This window comes from Lissotriton vulgaris, chromosome 8 (assembly GCF_964263255.1).
Source record: "Lissotriton vulgaris chromosome 8, aLisVul1.2, whole genome shotgun sequence".
Lineage (NCBI taxonomy): Eukaryota > Metazoa > Chordata > Amphibia > Caudata > Salamandridae > Lissotriton > Lissotriton vulgaris.
In genome coordinates this window covers 820824282-820840849 of record NC_141696.1, presented here as the reverse complement: position 1 = coordinate 820840849, position 16568 = coordinate 820824282, and the positions used below count along the sequence as shown (strand labels likewise).

Here is a 16568-nt window from a genome sequence, read left to right as displayed (position 1 = left end):
AGGAAGACGCTCTTGTTACCACTCCTAAGAGAAGCACAAGTAAGAACCTGCAGGGCGGCTGTAATAAAATGCCTTAGCGGGTCTTGGATACAACTTTCCTGCAAAACTATAAAATTCTTGGCCCACGCTGCCCAAGAGCTGGGAAACAAGAAAACAATTAAAGACGACCCGTGCCAACTGGCCCCCCCAAGGCTGGGCCCAGACTCTCCCTCAATCTCTTAATGGATACCCTTCATTCCACTCTTCCGGCATAAAAAAAAAAACCTTCACTCTGAGTTAACAACGCGTTACTTCCATCAAGTTACACTTAACCCCCAAGCACTGTACCCCGTTTAGAATATCCATTTGCTGACTGGCAGCTGCAATGAGACATTTATCCCCGTGCCCAGTTCCATCTGTGCTTCTCAACCTTACACAGTAACTGCACATTCGAGCAACTTGCTACTGCCTTGCGTTACTTTAATGTATTATCTTTTCATGTGATTTATGTTGTTTTTATGCTGTTTCAAAGATGTAAAGTTTTATCCCATGGTGGTAAGACCCACCCTTTTATGATTTTCACAAATCAAATAAAGTATTACTTACTAGTAATGAAAGGAAGTAACAATTTTTTGTCGGGGGAGATTTTAATTGTCCACTTTGCAAAGAGGGGCAACAAGGGATCTGTGGACTAATGATAGAGCAAGACATTAACCTTACACATTTTGACCACTCCTTGATCGGGGATTTACTAAATGAAATACTGTTCACCTATGATTTGGGATATGTAAAGAAATTGCCCAAAAACCATCTAATTTTCTCCCGACCTTTATTGGCAGAGGAGCACTGACTACTATTGACTTCATTATTTCTTCAAATACTTATGGCCGTAAGATTAAGAGGCTCAAAACCTTAGACTTGCCACTGAGTGATCATCGGCCGCAAATAATGGAGATTGAAAACCCATTTTGGGAGCAGCATAATGATGGGTCCCTTACGCGTGCACTCCCAGATGTGATGCTTGGGAGGCAAAACAGATATACACTTAAATGGTGTAAGTTGGTCCCAGAGAAATTCTTAGGCAAACTGTTGAAAAATTGTTTAGATAGCTTCATGATTTGCCTGGATGAACACTCTGATAGCGAGCAGATAATAGAACATTTTAACATTATAGCATCCTCTATTAGAGATAGTTTGTGGGTGGAGTCAAAGAAACGGGCCAAAGGCAACAGGAGATGGTTTGACAGTGCATGTACAAAGGCACTTACTGACCTGAAACACGCCATTCATAGGATACCACGAGACCCTTTACTAATAAGAGAATCAAGGAAAGCATATAACTAGGCTTTAAAAAATAGGAAAAAGGCTATAAAAAGGGAGGCCTGGGAGGTCCTATGTGCAGCATCACAGTCTAAAGATCCATCTGCGTTTTGGAGGGCCGTAAACGCCCCTTTTCTGTACGATAATACCAAAGCGCGTATGGAAATTGCGATCGCGGAGGACGATTGGGTCGAACATTTTTCAAATCTTTATAGCTGCCTAGATCAAACACCCAAAATAGATTTTGACCCACTGTGTGACAAAGAGGTACGGGCCCATAAGCTGGTGATTACTCTGGATGAAGTTATGATGAGTCTGAAAGCAACAAGGGGGGGAAAGGCTGCAGGCCCAGATGGGATCCCAGCAGATTTATTCAAAGCAAATAGTGAGATCTGGGGCCCCATGTTGGTACAGCTTTTTAATGCTGCGCTAGCGAGGGGATTAAATCCTTCATGGTTCACCTCGGTCATTGTCCCAATATATAAGAAGGGAGATAGACAAAATTGTGCTTGCTATAGGCCAATATCCCTTCTAGATTCATCTATAAAGATCCTTGGTAGAGTTATCCTAGTTAGACTCCAAAATTGGGCCGAGGAAAATGGGATAATAAGTGACTTGCAATTTGGATTTCAGAAGGGCATAGGAACCGGACGTTTGTCGACCTTACCTCGGCATTTGATTGTGTGTTCCATAGTAAACTATGGGCACTATTAGAAAGGTTGGGCGTGGAAGACCCTATTATTTGTTTTTTAAGGGAATTGTATTCAGGGGCCACAGCATCGGTTCGTTATGGAAAGGGGGGTGAATGTACCAGATCATTCGGGATAGGACGTGGGGTACGCCAGGGATGCGTCATGGCTCCATTTTTATTTTTGGTCTATATAAACGGACTTGAGCTTCGTCTGTTGCAAGAGTGCAGGGATATGCCCAGGGTTAGCAAAAGATGTATCCCTCCACTCTTGTATGCGGATGATGCAGTCCTAATTGCCCGGACCCCCCTGGCCCTACAGAACCTGATAACATCCTTTGATAAGTTCATGTTGAGTATGGACCTAAAAATTAACTGTAGTAAAACCTTCTCCATGAACTGTGGTACACGAACTAGGAAACAAATGAAAACTAGGTCCATAAATAATATTCCCCTGGAAAATACCTCCACTTTCCCTTACTTGGGTATCCTGTTTTATGAGACTGGCTCTTGGACAAGTGCTGTAAAGGCCAGAACCCTCTTGTTTTCAAAAACAATAATGGCCTTAATGAATTTTATAAAGAAGTTGGGTAAGAAACCAATAAGAGAAGTCTTAACTATTCATAATGCTGCGTGTCCATCAGTGGCTCTTTATGGATCTGGACTTTGGGGATATACGAACATAAAATCAATTCAAATAGCCGAAAATAAGTTAATGAGGCATATTCTGACAATACCAGAAAGTGTTGCGACCTACATCTGCCACATCGAACTTGGGCAACCGTACAATACAGATATAATCAGAACTCAGCCCATACTTTTGTGGCATAGGGTATGGACAACAAATGAGTGTACCGTGAACAGGGGTATTATGTGGGACGTCTTAAAACTAGAAAATGTGAGTAGATTCAAATGGCTAGATTATGTTAAATGTTTGTTAATAGAAATCGATTGTCAACAATACTATGATGATCCACAATGGTTAATATATCCCGAAAGGTGTTGAAAAAATTGTGTATGGAACACCTCGAGGAGAAAAGAATGTTAGAGGAAGTAAAGAAAAAGACGGTTACCTCGCATCAGCTGTTATTAACTGGTGATAAATTACAGCCGTATTTAACTCTGCGTATGTCCAATTATGATAGATTCCTCTTGACACGTTTCAGATTAAATATTGTTTTTAGACTTTTTCAGAAATTAATTTGTGGTCGCGTGATTTGCCTATGTGCCCATGCGATGAATCCTCGTCCCAATCTGACATCCATGTTTTATTTTTTTGAAAAATGTATACCTTACCGCGTAGGAAACTTATTATCCCAATTCTCAAAGAAATGAACTGAAATAGATGTCCCCAGCATTTTTAGAGTTGCAAAGAATGGACACAGTTTTAGTTGTTGCAGTACTCTCAGAATTTTTTATACATGTTTTTAAATTGCGGAAATCAATTGGTCTGTATGAATTTTAACTGCATCCTTTTTAACTGCCTCCTTTTTACATTTCTGTGTAAATGAAATTTCATGTTGTTGCTTTTATGGTTATTAATTATTAATCAAATAAAGTACTTTTTGAACTTTGACAGGCTCAACCCTTACCAGTTTCAACCCAACACTAATCCCCTTCGGACTATGTTCTTAAAAACCATTACATTTTCATAATTCAGGTAATGAAATGAGACCCAGTAGTCAGTATGTCCCTCTGTATGAGATTGGATACAACTGTTCTTCACCAAGTCGAACTAGAATATTTGATTCTTCCTTCTTATAGATAGCCTATAAACCAATCACATCCCGGAATAATGTTAGTGCTATACCAGTCAAAAGATGGGTCTCCAATCTGGTTACCAGAACAGCAGCCACTAATGTGTTCAAATTGGTCAAGTCCAATAGTTGTTGGTATGCCTATAACCGATTGTGTTAAATTTTATTGACAAGGTGATGCCTTCCTTTGCCCAGCAGCATCTCTGTTAGTGTGCCTGTCACAGAATTTTGCATTGCACATATGTTCTATGTAACCAGGCCCCCACTGAATAGCATGCCAAATAGTGTACTTGATACAGTAGGCACGTTCATTCCACTGCATACGTTAAACTGACCAAGTCAGTGGGCACCCAATGTACTACATGCCTCTTTAAAGAAGAGGTGCTGGTACTTAAAGGTGCCATTATACGTAACCAAGCAACTCCACCAATTAGACAAGTTTGTAATACCTCCTCGTCTCTCAATAGGCTTTAGATATCCAAACATGTTTCCTTTCATGGTCTAAGTTTCATAACTCATTCTCGCTCTTAAGTAGGGTTGACCGTAGATGGTGTAACTCACAGTTACAACATCAAATGCCGACCCCCACCACTTGACTTTACTGTCCCACTGATCCCAGTTATTTTTCTATAACTGTTTGTCTATTGTTGTAAAAAACAGTATACTCCTTCATCCATACCCAAACATCCTGTATGAAATCTCATTCACCTCTTCGAGTAGATGCGTCAGTTTTCACGTACACATCCCTGCAAAGATAGCACTCATTGCAGGCTGTAAGTTCACTGCCGACGTGCCAAGGTCTTCTTGGGCAATCAACAAGAGTGTGAGATAATGATTTGGATTTCTTCCATATGGCACATCTTTCAATCTTTATTCATAAGGAACTCATCCATAGCCTGCCTCAACCAACTGTCATCTGCTAGAATCCCACCACTTAATTGGACTATATGTTTTGTGAAAGAATGTAACCTCGCCTCCCCATTTTGTCACCACCACTGTAGCTTAGCTCATTAAACATTAAATGCAGTTCACTGCATATTTGCATTTTCCTTAATCCATTTGTCACCAACTAAGAATAAACGATGATTTCAGAATTTTGGAAACATTTCTAATTGTTTACTTAATTTTTATCATGGCTAGTAATTTGTTTTTTTTGGGTGTTCATTAAACCTGAAAAAAATATATATCAACAGAGTGTACAGACTCAATTCGTTATCAGACATGTTCAAGTTTCGCTCTAAAACCAAATCAAAACACTAAACAAAAACAGAACGCATATCTTTAGTGCATTAAGTTATCAAAGTCCAGCAGCAAGCACTTTCAATAAGAAGTTCGTCATTGTTAAACCAAGGCAATAATTCAGCCCACAGTCATTCCAAGCATTCTTTTTCATAATCATTAAACCGACACTGCGGTTAAATCGCACACACTAAGAGCAAACAAAACCCAATGAGAGCAGGTTGGATAAACTAGTGCTATAAAAAGGGAAATGCACTTGCTTTCTTAAACATCAAACATAAACTGGCGTTCAGGTTATGTAGACACACTTTGAGCCTTTAAAACCAGGCTTGCCCTGGTGTCGTGAGTTTCAATTGGAGCAGGGTAAAGTGTCAGGATCACGTGCCACCTCAAGATGGCGGCAGGCCTCAGACATCTGAAATATTTGGCACCAGCTGCTGTGTAAGGAGGGGTTGGTCGCCTGCAAGGACGGGTTTAGCACTGCCAGCATTGAAACAATCAGTGATTGCACTGTCTATCGATAGACTGAGCCTATGACAGGGCACTGCTTAGGGGGTGGGGGAGGGAGTGCCGTGGCGCTGGACAACAAGCATTTGCAAAGCCAATGAGTCTGATTTGCATTATGAATAATACAACATTAAAAATACTGCTGTTGTGTGAGAAAGAAAAGGAGTATGTGTATCCGCACTCACACAACAAAGACAACAAACTTACTTAAACGTGGTCTTCCTTCCTCGCAGAAACAGTTTCCCACAAGGAAGGCCAACTGGCAGGGAAACTTTCCAGTCTGTGAACTTCCAAACAGGAAAACCTTGCGATGGAACTTAGAAAATGCAGTCCATCACAAGAACTACATGGAAAACAGAATGACCACATTTCAATCTAACTGTACTAGGTACAAAAAGTACTATGCCCTCAACTTTCTTATATACTCCAAGTCTGTTTTCTTCTCATTCTTGACCTTAAACATCAGGTCAGTACTGCGAGTCACCATTAAGACGTGTCATTTTCACAGTACTTCTGCCTGGGGTTGGGCTGTATCTTGATAAATAGCAAGGGTTTTATTTCACATTTGTACAACTCGTTGCTGTCACTTTTGTGACCTCACAGTGCTCAACCTTGTCTGTTGTGTTGCAAGCTGGAGCATGGTGAATGGGTGGGAGAGTTTGTTGATGCTCTGTGGTCTAGTTGAACATCGACCAAACATGCATATTAATGATCTTTACATGGATGACTACATTTTAACCTTGTTTTGGGAACCTGCAGCCGAACTCCGCCTTGTCTGTAGGTCTTCCTGATCGTATTATGCACGCGGGTCATAAGTCTCTGTTCATCACGTCTGCTAGCGGTCCTTTATTCACTTGTGACACTTGTTCTGTCTTCTTGACATTCTGCGCTTGAGAGGGAGGGTCATCATTTCCCACTCTGATAAGGTCTGTGGGTCAGGTGGGTCCACCAATTAACATGTACTATCCCTTCTTTGGCCAACATTCATGTGGAATACTAGTGTGTTGAGTGGAGAGGTGTGGTGCAGCGTCCAGGGCAGCTGTCTTCGGAGCACAGGGGTCACTCACTGTTCGATACCCGGCTCCGGCGGCAGCTCAGCTCAGCACCATGTGACTCTGGGCAATAGCTCACTTAATTTCCACGATGCGCCTTGAGACCCGGAAGGGTGAGTAGTTTGGGCTTTACAAATACGGATTTTTACATTTACACCCAGAGTCCAGCTTTTCTACTTGAAAAGAGGTTCGCTAACACATCGCAGACATCCGGGGGTGATTGTGTGGTTGTGTTAGCCTCCTCCACACTGCCGCTCTCTGAAAGATGGCGGTCACAGGGTCAGTGTTCCAATGCAAGGTTTTGGCATCTCTTTGCCTTGTGTCACTGCTCTGTAGGACACTAGTCACAGCTGGCTACGGTGTGCTGCATATTTCCGCTTGTGGATGCAGCCAGTGTCTTTTCTGAAAAAAAGGCCCAGCAGCGAAAAGCCACCTCCAAAACTTAGATCAGCTTTATCAGCTTTTACTCAGCAATAGCATTATCTTGCTGGTACCAGGTTGGTGGTGGTATCAGTTTGTCACTCTGCGCCACCAACGTATATTTAGAAGGTGGAAGTTCCTGGGCAGCCCTCATGTGGCCATCCTAATCAGTATAAGGAAATGAATGGCAACTGACAGCATATCCAGACAAGCAACTAAGCAGTTTAGGGTGGGAATATACTGGGCTCTAACGTTTTTGTTTTCTTTACACTAGTTTAATCTCACATACACCCTCATTCTTGGGCTACTCTTAGATCATAAAATGTCAGGTTTTTCTTACGCCTTAGTACTCCGCATTGTTTTGGTCAAATAGGTGGAAATGTCGATCTAGCAAGAACTCTAAAAATCGGGCGAGCGTTGTGCAAGCTGCACTGGCAAAGTTCATCATTCAGCTTGCAGAAATTGGACAGAGGAAATTCGTAGGGGAATCATACATGAGATCATTTATAATGGTGAACAGATGATGAAAATGGGGATCGCGTGATGAAAAACACCGCTAAGTCACATGAACTGTTACTCGAGCATTCCATGAAAACAAACTATAGTTAGTGTTCTTGAGAACATGACGCATTGTGTGAGAAAAAAAATACCTGACTCCAGTCACCACTAGAATAATAATAGCATTAAACTCAGGTTAATTCTGCCTCACCCCTCTCCATGCACCCATCCTATGGGGAGAGGGGTTTTCATCATGCCCGCTTTACCCCCCCTTTTCGCTTTAATAATCATCTCATTACTATTTTTGGCTGTACTTCTCTCAACATTATGTATAAATATTGAAATTGTAGGTCTCATTAATTTTGTTTAATTTCAAATTTTTGCCAATAAATATTAAAAGTGATTTAGCCTTCTAACCCCATACTAGTGTTACTTTTTTTATTTTTATTAAGTGTACGTTTGAAGTAATGAGTCAGGAAATAAGGTTGGCATATGTCGATGGGCGGAGGGAGGGACATTCCACGCCGTTTGTCACTTGAATGAATGATGTCTTCGTTCATTTAAAAAATATCTTGTTAGACACAGCAATGTTATGTTTGAACAGGTGACAGGCAGCATCTGGATGTCGTGGAAAGCCAAGTCTCTTTGTTAAAGCATAAACAGGTTAAACAGCCACTACACACATTGTTACTATGGTGTAACTTGCTGTATTCATGAACTGTGCGCAGCAGACAGTATTATTTAAGTTTGCACTCACAGTCCATGAGTGCCTTGACGTTTACTGCTGCCTCTGTGGCGTCAGATCTCATAAGCCTAGTATGTGTAAAGAACAACATAAAAACGTACTCCCAATAGGAGCAGAGGCAACCCGCATATATTAATTACCGTAGACTAATTTTGAAAATGCAATGTATTTTCGACGACATCACCACATCTTTATGCAGAGAACAAAATGCAATTGTCCCCAAAATTGTTTCACACTTTTTGTATGTTTGCAGAGCGTGACACGCATGAGATGGCGGCCATCTGATGCAGACTTGATTACTATCGCCACTGTCTGGTACAGATGACGTCAGGTCCAGCTACCGTCCTCACAATAGTTACAATGTACTTTGAAGGCAGAGGCGGGGTTATCCAGCCTGATGGCACATGCACAAACTGAGCATGCTCAGAAGAACACTCGTGTCCGTGACTCACCCGTGGCTATTCCCCAGTACACTTCTGGTCCATTCAATAACTCACCACATGCCAGGGTGGAATAAACTGGAGAGCCAGGGACTTGCAGCAGGATTCGGAAAGGAGCCACGCGAGCGTTGGAGTCCAGCACAGCATCCAGGGCACCCACCAGGCGACCTAGACAGGAAAGTGGAATTGGGGAACACAAAGGACTTAGTTCAGGCTGGAAAGATAAATTTTAATTAGAAAACGCATCAAAAATACAAGTCAGGTAACAATTGCAAAACCATGGATAACGCTTCCAGAAACGGTAGCTTGCAAACTTAACAATGGTGAGCAACACCAGAGTTTCATTAATGTGTTCTGGTTGAACCCAAGACAATGATGCTTTGGACGATACCAATGCATTTCTGACATTTGAATGTGGTTGGATTGACTGTGGTCTTCAGGTATAGCTGGTTAGTTTACTGGACTAATTCCTCACCTACGACTACAATACTTTTCTTTCCATGTATACTTTATCGCCCTAAATGGAACCTGGGTCCAGTCAAGTAGTTCCCTGGAATCTATAGCCCTCCACACTGAGCACACCTCCCTTTTCCATGCAACGGGCACTCGCTGCCACCGATTCCTCTATTGATCTACACCTGTAGACTCTTATGAATCCTTCAACAACGCCCTTTGCTTCACCTCCAACACTTCTTACCCACACCGACCCTTCATGTCCCTAAGCACAGAACACAAACAGTGCCTCACCCTTGCCATGTCCTAAAAGTTTAAAAACGGTGAAAAAATAAACTCTGCATAATACATGTTGTCTATTAATGTACCTCAGTGCACTCCCAGAAAGCACAAGGTTGAGTACTTGCTGGTCCCTTTGTTCTGTTATAATCCTGCCAAATTGTGCCCTTACCACTTAACTGACCCGCTCAACTACCCAGCAATCAAGGTTCGCAGTGGAGACATTTCAGACTCCTTTGATACTAAAATCCAAACCATTATAGTATCCTTACCCTCTGTCGTGGTGTTCCCTGTTTCAGGAGACTGTCCTCCCCTGCTACTCGAAAGGTCCCCGGACCACCTCCTTAACCACCCCTTTCTTCTCCAAAACGTATTCACGTCTTCACCAAGCACTAAAATTGCTATTTAGTCAGGCCTTTAGTAACCACAGCCATTCACAATCAGATCCCCTTGTTATCTAGCCCCTTGAACACTGCCATCTTTGGTGTCTGCTCTGGGCACTGAACTCTCCTTCTCTGCCTCCTACAAAGCAGGTCATTCCTACACAATCCATTGGTGTATTCATGCACCAGAAGCTCCCTGGACATGCCACCTCAACACCAGTAGCTTACATTTTAATTTCCAAAGAAGCGAAGCAGCATCTAGCCAGGATTAAAGCTTGTTATGATTAAGTCTACATTCAAGAGATGCCCCGCTCCTATCACCTGGCTGAAATCCTTACACAGAAAAAGAACTGCCCTAACCTAGATGACGAGCAAGTGTTGATGTAGATGTTGTTGGCAGATATGTGCTACTGGCTGGAAAACTTGATGCAGTGGCGTTGCTCGTAGTCCGTGTCAGTGCCTTGAACCTTGAGGAGTCAGGCTTCCTAGATACAATGTCAGACAGAGTAGCCATTTAGGCACATCTAGCCATGTTGATTGGTGAGGACTTTTTTTTAATAGAGTTTTATATAGCCCGAACTAGACCCGACACATGAGCTTCAGTTTCGTTACAGAAGGATACATTCATTTTTGTTAGGCACGGGGAGAAAAAAAGTGATTTGCCCAGAATCACAGGTTGTTGAGCGTCGTTGCCGAGACTCGAACCCCATTCCCCAGCTTCTTTAATTGCATTCAAGACATAGACGTGGACAGGTTACACCCACCACTGTCCTCTTCCCATGTAGTAAAGGTAACAAAATCATTGGGGAACTAGCTATGCAATTAGGGGCCGGCAAATGTGTGGAGGGAACATAATCCAAACATTGGTATTCCACTATTCACATTGAACAATTAAATTACATGCCAGGCTAAGTATTTTGTACTTGAAATAAGTTTATCCATGTGTCGCAAGTCAACTACCTTGGGCGGAGGGCCTCTGGTCATAACACCTTAGTAAAAGAGTGGTGATGGAGAGAGGGCTTTGATTCCTACATGGAGATTGCAAGCACTGACCCTCCAAGACCCAGCTTTTACAGGTACAATAAGGAAAGAGGTTCTTAATTTAACTTAGTGGGGAAAAAAGGATGGCGTCCAATGCACTGGTTGAATGAAAAGCATTTAAATTGGTCATTTGATAACCTCACATGGGATGAAAATGGAACTAGAATTATTGTGTATTGTGGCTTGGCTGTGGAATTTAAAAGCAACAGCAAGGATAAGGGGCTCCTAGGGAAACACCTCCACTAAGAAGGAACATTACAGACTTTTTGAGAGCTTGTGTTGTCTGAGGTGTTACAAAGAATGTATGGCTATAGTGCATTCAGAGGACCAAAGATTGGGGAGACTGCTGGCCTGGTTGACTAGACCAGAGGCAGGCAGGATCCCGGTCACAGGGATCTAGGGATCATCAGGGCAACTTGATATATAGCCTACAGGGAATAGAGATTTTTTTCGTACTATTCCATGTATGCAATAATCAAGTGGAAGCTCGAAGGCTACCTAGAAGCCACTTCCTAAACCTATCTGACTTTAGACCCCGTGCTGGAGGAAATAGGAACAGCAATTGCTGATCTTGCAACTGGGAAGACACTGAGAAGAGACGGATTGCCAGCCAAATTTTATATTTCTTTATTTTATCCAACCAAATAAACATAGAAGCATGGTGTGTCTTACTTCTTGTCCAGACTTAAGCTTAGGCACTGGTAACGTTTAGCTGTACAAATATGAAGGTCTGAGTAGAATGTTAATTGAATGCAATGTTTGCAGAACGTTGGAGTCTATTGTCTTTTTTTATAGATCACCGACACTATCAATCATGGACGTGAAAGCATTATTATAAAAAAAAGGTGAAGTTACTGATATTTCTGTACTTTTTGGCTAACTTACCAGTTAGGCTTCCAGTATGAATATTAAAACAGATTCTATCTTGCTAGATTTATTCTGGGATGCCGACAGGCACGGTATGGCCTTTGGCAAGCTTCAAATCCCCTCAAGCCAAAGCGGGTGAGGAGTACCAAATTCTGAGCTCTCTTATGTAGCTATACAACTCCAATAACTGCAAGCTGACTCTCAGACACATTCTCTCCTGAAACCAAGTTGTACACTTAAAAAAGTCACTTCCTAACATAATAAGTCTGCTTATTGTACCCAGGCCCTAGCTGAAGGCACAGTCCAGATTATGTGTATTGCTGTGAAAGGTGCACCAAAAGGATGGATGCACCAATGCGGGAGACCTGTAAAGTGATGCACGAAAACATTTTCTTGCCCGACTCAAAACAGAATACCCGCGGGGCAGTTCCCAACATTGCATGTGTTAGTGTGGTGCGCAGGTTGTAGGGAATAGTGGAAACAATTTTCTACCACATGTTATGAACATTCCAGCCTATTACAAATTATATGAAAAAAGTGAAGGGAATACTGACCAACGAGATGGAAAGTGCATCCCTGCTTAAGGTAGAATATTGCCTTTTAGGCCAGATGTCGCATTCACCAAAACATGAGGCTAACAGCAAATTTATAGATCTTGCATTGTTATTGGCCAAAAGAGGAATAGCCAAGCACTGGAAACCACCTAGAGCGACTAATGTTGCCAGATGGAGGGAATAGGTGATGGAAGGGGCTGGACTAGAAAGCACAGTGCTGCTGCACACTGAGAGAGGAAAGGGACTTAAGGAGGAGCATTTGTCCAGTCCTGGGACCTATTAGTGTCCCTGGAAGGCTATATGGTAGATAAATGATTGACAAGAGTATACGAGAAAGCTGGTTGGGCTGGTAATCCACATGTTTCCCCTGGCCCTTAGCGAGCGGTAAGAGTGATGGCCCTACGCCTCAAGCTTCATAATTAGCAATAAACTATATCCGACTTTTTGACAAATCCATGGCTACTGATGACCACTCTGTGTTTGATAGTAGTAACATTAAAGATAGCGAACAGGCAAGTTGAACACAGTATGCACATACTCTGAGGATTATTATGTGAAAAGGCTCTGACTTGCGGGAGTACACATACCTTTCTGCAGTTCACAAATCCTTTTCTATGTTAGATTACATATTTGTTCCTCGAACAGTTATAGGCAGGGTGGAGTCAGCAGTTGTGCTGTCGAGGGGGCTATCAGATCATTCCCTTGTCGCCATAGAATTTACTTTAGATAAAGGGCGACAGACATTCAGATGGCGCCTCTCTACATGGCACCTCCAGAACGAGGATTATCAGAAACACATGGGGAGGCCATATCACACTTCTGGGTTGAAAATGCTGGATCTGTCTCGGATGCCGGGACGATGTGGGTGGCCCTGAAGCCCACGTTACGGGTAGTGGATATTGCGTGGTGTGCGACTGCGCGCAGACAGAGAAAGGCAGACTTAGTCCGGGCTGCGGCAGACATTGAGGCCCTGGAGCACCGCTGTAGTGTGGAGGGGGAAAATCAGGCAGTGGGGCAACTTCTATTGGCACAGCAAACCTATGCGTCTCTGCTATTAGACGAGGCGCGACAGGTATGGTTGGCGACGCGTAGCAGGATTTATCAGTGGGGAGACAAGTCGAGGACGATGTTGCACCGGCTCTGCCAGAACACGTTCCAGGCACAGACCCTACCGGGTCTCCTGGATAATGCAAGGGACCCGATCACAGACCCGCAGGAAATGGCTGAGAGTTTTGCAGCATATTACGCTGTCATATATGCCCCGAATGAGTGCCTCCCGGCAGACATGGTGGATACATTTATTGCGGACTTGCCACCGCAGGCGGTGACGGATGAGGTGCGTGAGCGCCTGGAGCTCCCATTGTCAGAGGAGGAGCTGGGAGGGGCCTTGGGGGAGCTTAACACCGGGAAGGCCCCGGGGCCCAATGGGTTTCCAAGAGAGTTCTTCAAGAAATACCACCTGCAGTTAGGCGTGCATTATAGAGCCGCACTGGAAGAGGCCAGGGAACGAGGCACCCTCCCAACTGATTGGCGGTATGCTGAGGTGGTGGTGTTCCATAAGCCAGGCAGGCCCCTGGAGCAGCACGCGTCATACCGACCCATATCCCTCCTAAACGTAGAGGCTAAGATCCTGGCTAAAGCACTGGCTAACCGCCTCCTGCCCCACATTGCGGGGCTCGTTCACCCGGACCAGGCCGGGTTCATGCCCAATAGAGCAACTAGACACAATATTCGCAGAGCCCATGTGGCGGTGGCGGAAATTCGAGACACCGGGGCGCAAGCGGCACTTCTCCTAGCGGATATGGACAGGGCCTTTGATTCCCTGAGCTGGGTCTACCTGTTTGCGCTTTTGCCTCGGCTCAATTTGGGGCCTCGCTTCCTGTCCTATTTGAAACTCTTATATACAGACCTGACAGCCTCGGTCAGGGTGGCAGGGGCCACTTCCTCTAAACTCTCCATTGGGCGCGGCACGAGACACGGCTGCCCCCTTTCACCGTACCGGTTTGCCCCGGCTATGGAGCCGCTGGCGGCTTGGGTGCGCTTAGATGCGCAGCTTAGAGGTTTCGAATGGGAGAAGGGCCCAACCGATTGAATCGCCCTATATGCCGATGATGTCCTGTTTTTCCTCACAAATCTTAACAGGTCGGGCCGCGTCTACTTTAGATTATGCAGATATCCGGCGAAACCTCCGGGTTGTACCTGAATCCTCGTAAGTCGACCCTGTGGGTGTTGGGGGGAGCGCTCCGGAGTCGGGGACTGGGCGTCCACTCTACAGGTAGCGATGGGGGATATTAAATACTTGGGAGCGTTCATCTCTGAGATTCCTGCAATATCCTGGGAGCGCAACCTGGTGCCGGTTTGGGATCGGGTCCGGATGGAGATGAAGACGTGGTCCCGAATGCCCCTTACTATTTATGGCAGGTCAGCCATCTTTAAAATGGTGTCCCTCCCCCGATTACTCTATCAACTACAGAATCACCCATACCCAATCTCACCCCAGTGGTTCCGGCAGGTTGACTCTGCTCTGGGGCAGTTTCTTTGGGCTGGGGGAGCGGTGCGGGTGGCGCTGCGCACCTGTTTTCTGTCCACATACAATGGAGGTTTGGCGACCTCCGGTATTCTTTCATACTATCAAGCCTCTCATCTCCTGGTCCTGATTGAATGGTGGTATGGAGATAGGGGTGACCCGGCATACGCTCTGAAACGACACCTTATGGGCTCTAACACTCTACATACTGTACTATACGCGACACAGCTGCGGAAGAGGTTGCCGCCGGCCACCCAGGTAGTGTTCCAGATCTGGAGGCAGGCATTACGTCGAATGGGATGGTGGGGCAAGCAGACTGAGGAGACCCCGTTGTGGCATAATGGATGTCTACCTGCTCTGGCGTCTCTCCAGGGCTTCTGGGGCTGGGATGATATCGGAATCTCGTCCCTAGGAAATGTAATGTCAGGAACAACGCTTAAATCCTTTCAGGACCTGCGCGAAGAGTACGATATGCCCCCGTCCCAATTCTTTAAATATCTGCAATTCCGTCATGCAATTGCACCAAGCCTGAAGGGTCTTGATTCCCTACCAGAATTTAGTCCACTGGAAGCCAAGGTCTTTATGGGGGACTTGGGGGACAAAAAGATATCCCGCATATATCAAACATTGGTCATACATTGCTCCACTACATTGCTGAAGCTCTGGGAGTCATGGGAGAGGGATGTGGGGGCACTAGAGGAGGAGGACTGGCGGGAGGCATTGGCGGCCCCCAGAGGTGCAGCCATAGCGAAACGTCTGCGGCTCATCCAATTTAAGTACCTGCACAGAGTCTACTTTACAAGGGAGAGGTTGTGGCGGGCTGGCCTCATTGCATCCCCAGACTGTCTCCGGTGTGGTAGGGAGGTGGGGACATTGCTACATACGGTGTGGAGCTGTAGCTCATTGGCCAGGTTCTGGAATGGGGTGTGGAATTGTATGTCCGAGGTCTTAGGGTGGGAGCTTCCTCGCACAACGCAACTAGGCCTGTTACATGTCTTGGAAGGGGTGGGGGGTAACATATATAGGAGGCATCTACTGCTGCTAGGCCTGACCTTGGCCAAGAGAGACGTAGCCAAAGCATGGAAGGATCTCCGGGCTCCCTCGGTTTTGGTGTGGAAAAAGGGAATTGATTTCTGTATAGGGCTGGGACAGCCAATTTTTGTGGTTAGAGGGTGCCCACGGAAGTATTACAAGATATGGAAGAGATGGGCAGACTATCGGGGCCTGTGGCTGGAGCCTCCGGTGGAACGGGAGATTGATCGGGAGGTGGTGTAAAGGGGCCAAATGGAAGGTGTGTACACACTATTAGAATACAGATTGAATTGTAGGAAATGTGAGACTATGTCATGCCACCGGGATGGGTGGGATCCGGGTGGGGGGAGTTGGGGGGGCAGGGGGTTTGGGGGATGGGGGGGTGGGAACCTGTTAAGTTTGATGCAACATTCGACCCCCAAAACACTGTATGGATTGCTAATTCTTTGATTCTGTATATTTAATGGGCAGCTTACTCCGGAGTGCGGGTTGCTGCATTATGTGTGCGATCTGTCAATAAAATGTGTTTTTTAAAAATAAAAAAGGCTCTGACTTATGTTCATTTGAATATTTACTATTGGTTAATAATACTATGGAATACAGCATCGGGAGACAAAATGCAGAGTGTGATTTGATGTTTTTACCTATCGTCAATGTTACTGCGGTTTATAAAGCAATATTTTTTTTAACTTGGTGGACAAGCATAGTGCCCAACTGACCGAGCTATGTGTAGCGGACGACTTGAGGAAAAGAGCTTCTTCAGGATACACAAGGATCGAACCTGTGA

General features: G+C 44.7%; 1 protein-coding gene across 2 annotated transcripts in view; it reads right to left on the bottom strand.

The window, feature by feature from the left end:
- TBC1D8 (TBC1 domain family member 8) overlaps positions 1 to 16568 on the bottom strand; it is a 605783-nt gene that overhangs the window by 465390 nt on the left and 123825 nt on the right. The window contains exon 2 of one of the 2 annotated variants that reach the window (XM_086934717.1): positions 8703 to 8813. In XM_086934717.1, coding sequence (XP_086790843.1) covers positions 8703 to 8813 — 111 coding nt within the window. Of the gene's footprint in view, positions 1 to 8657; positions 8814 to 16568 lie in introns of both variants that reach the window. The other variant, XM_086934716.1, reaches the window with a different exon arrangement.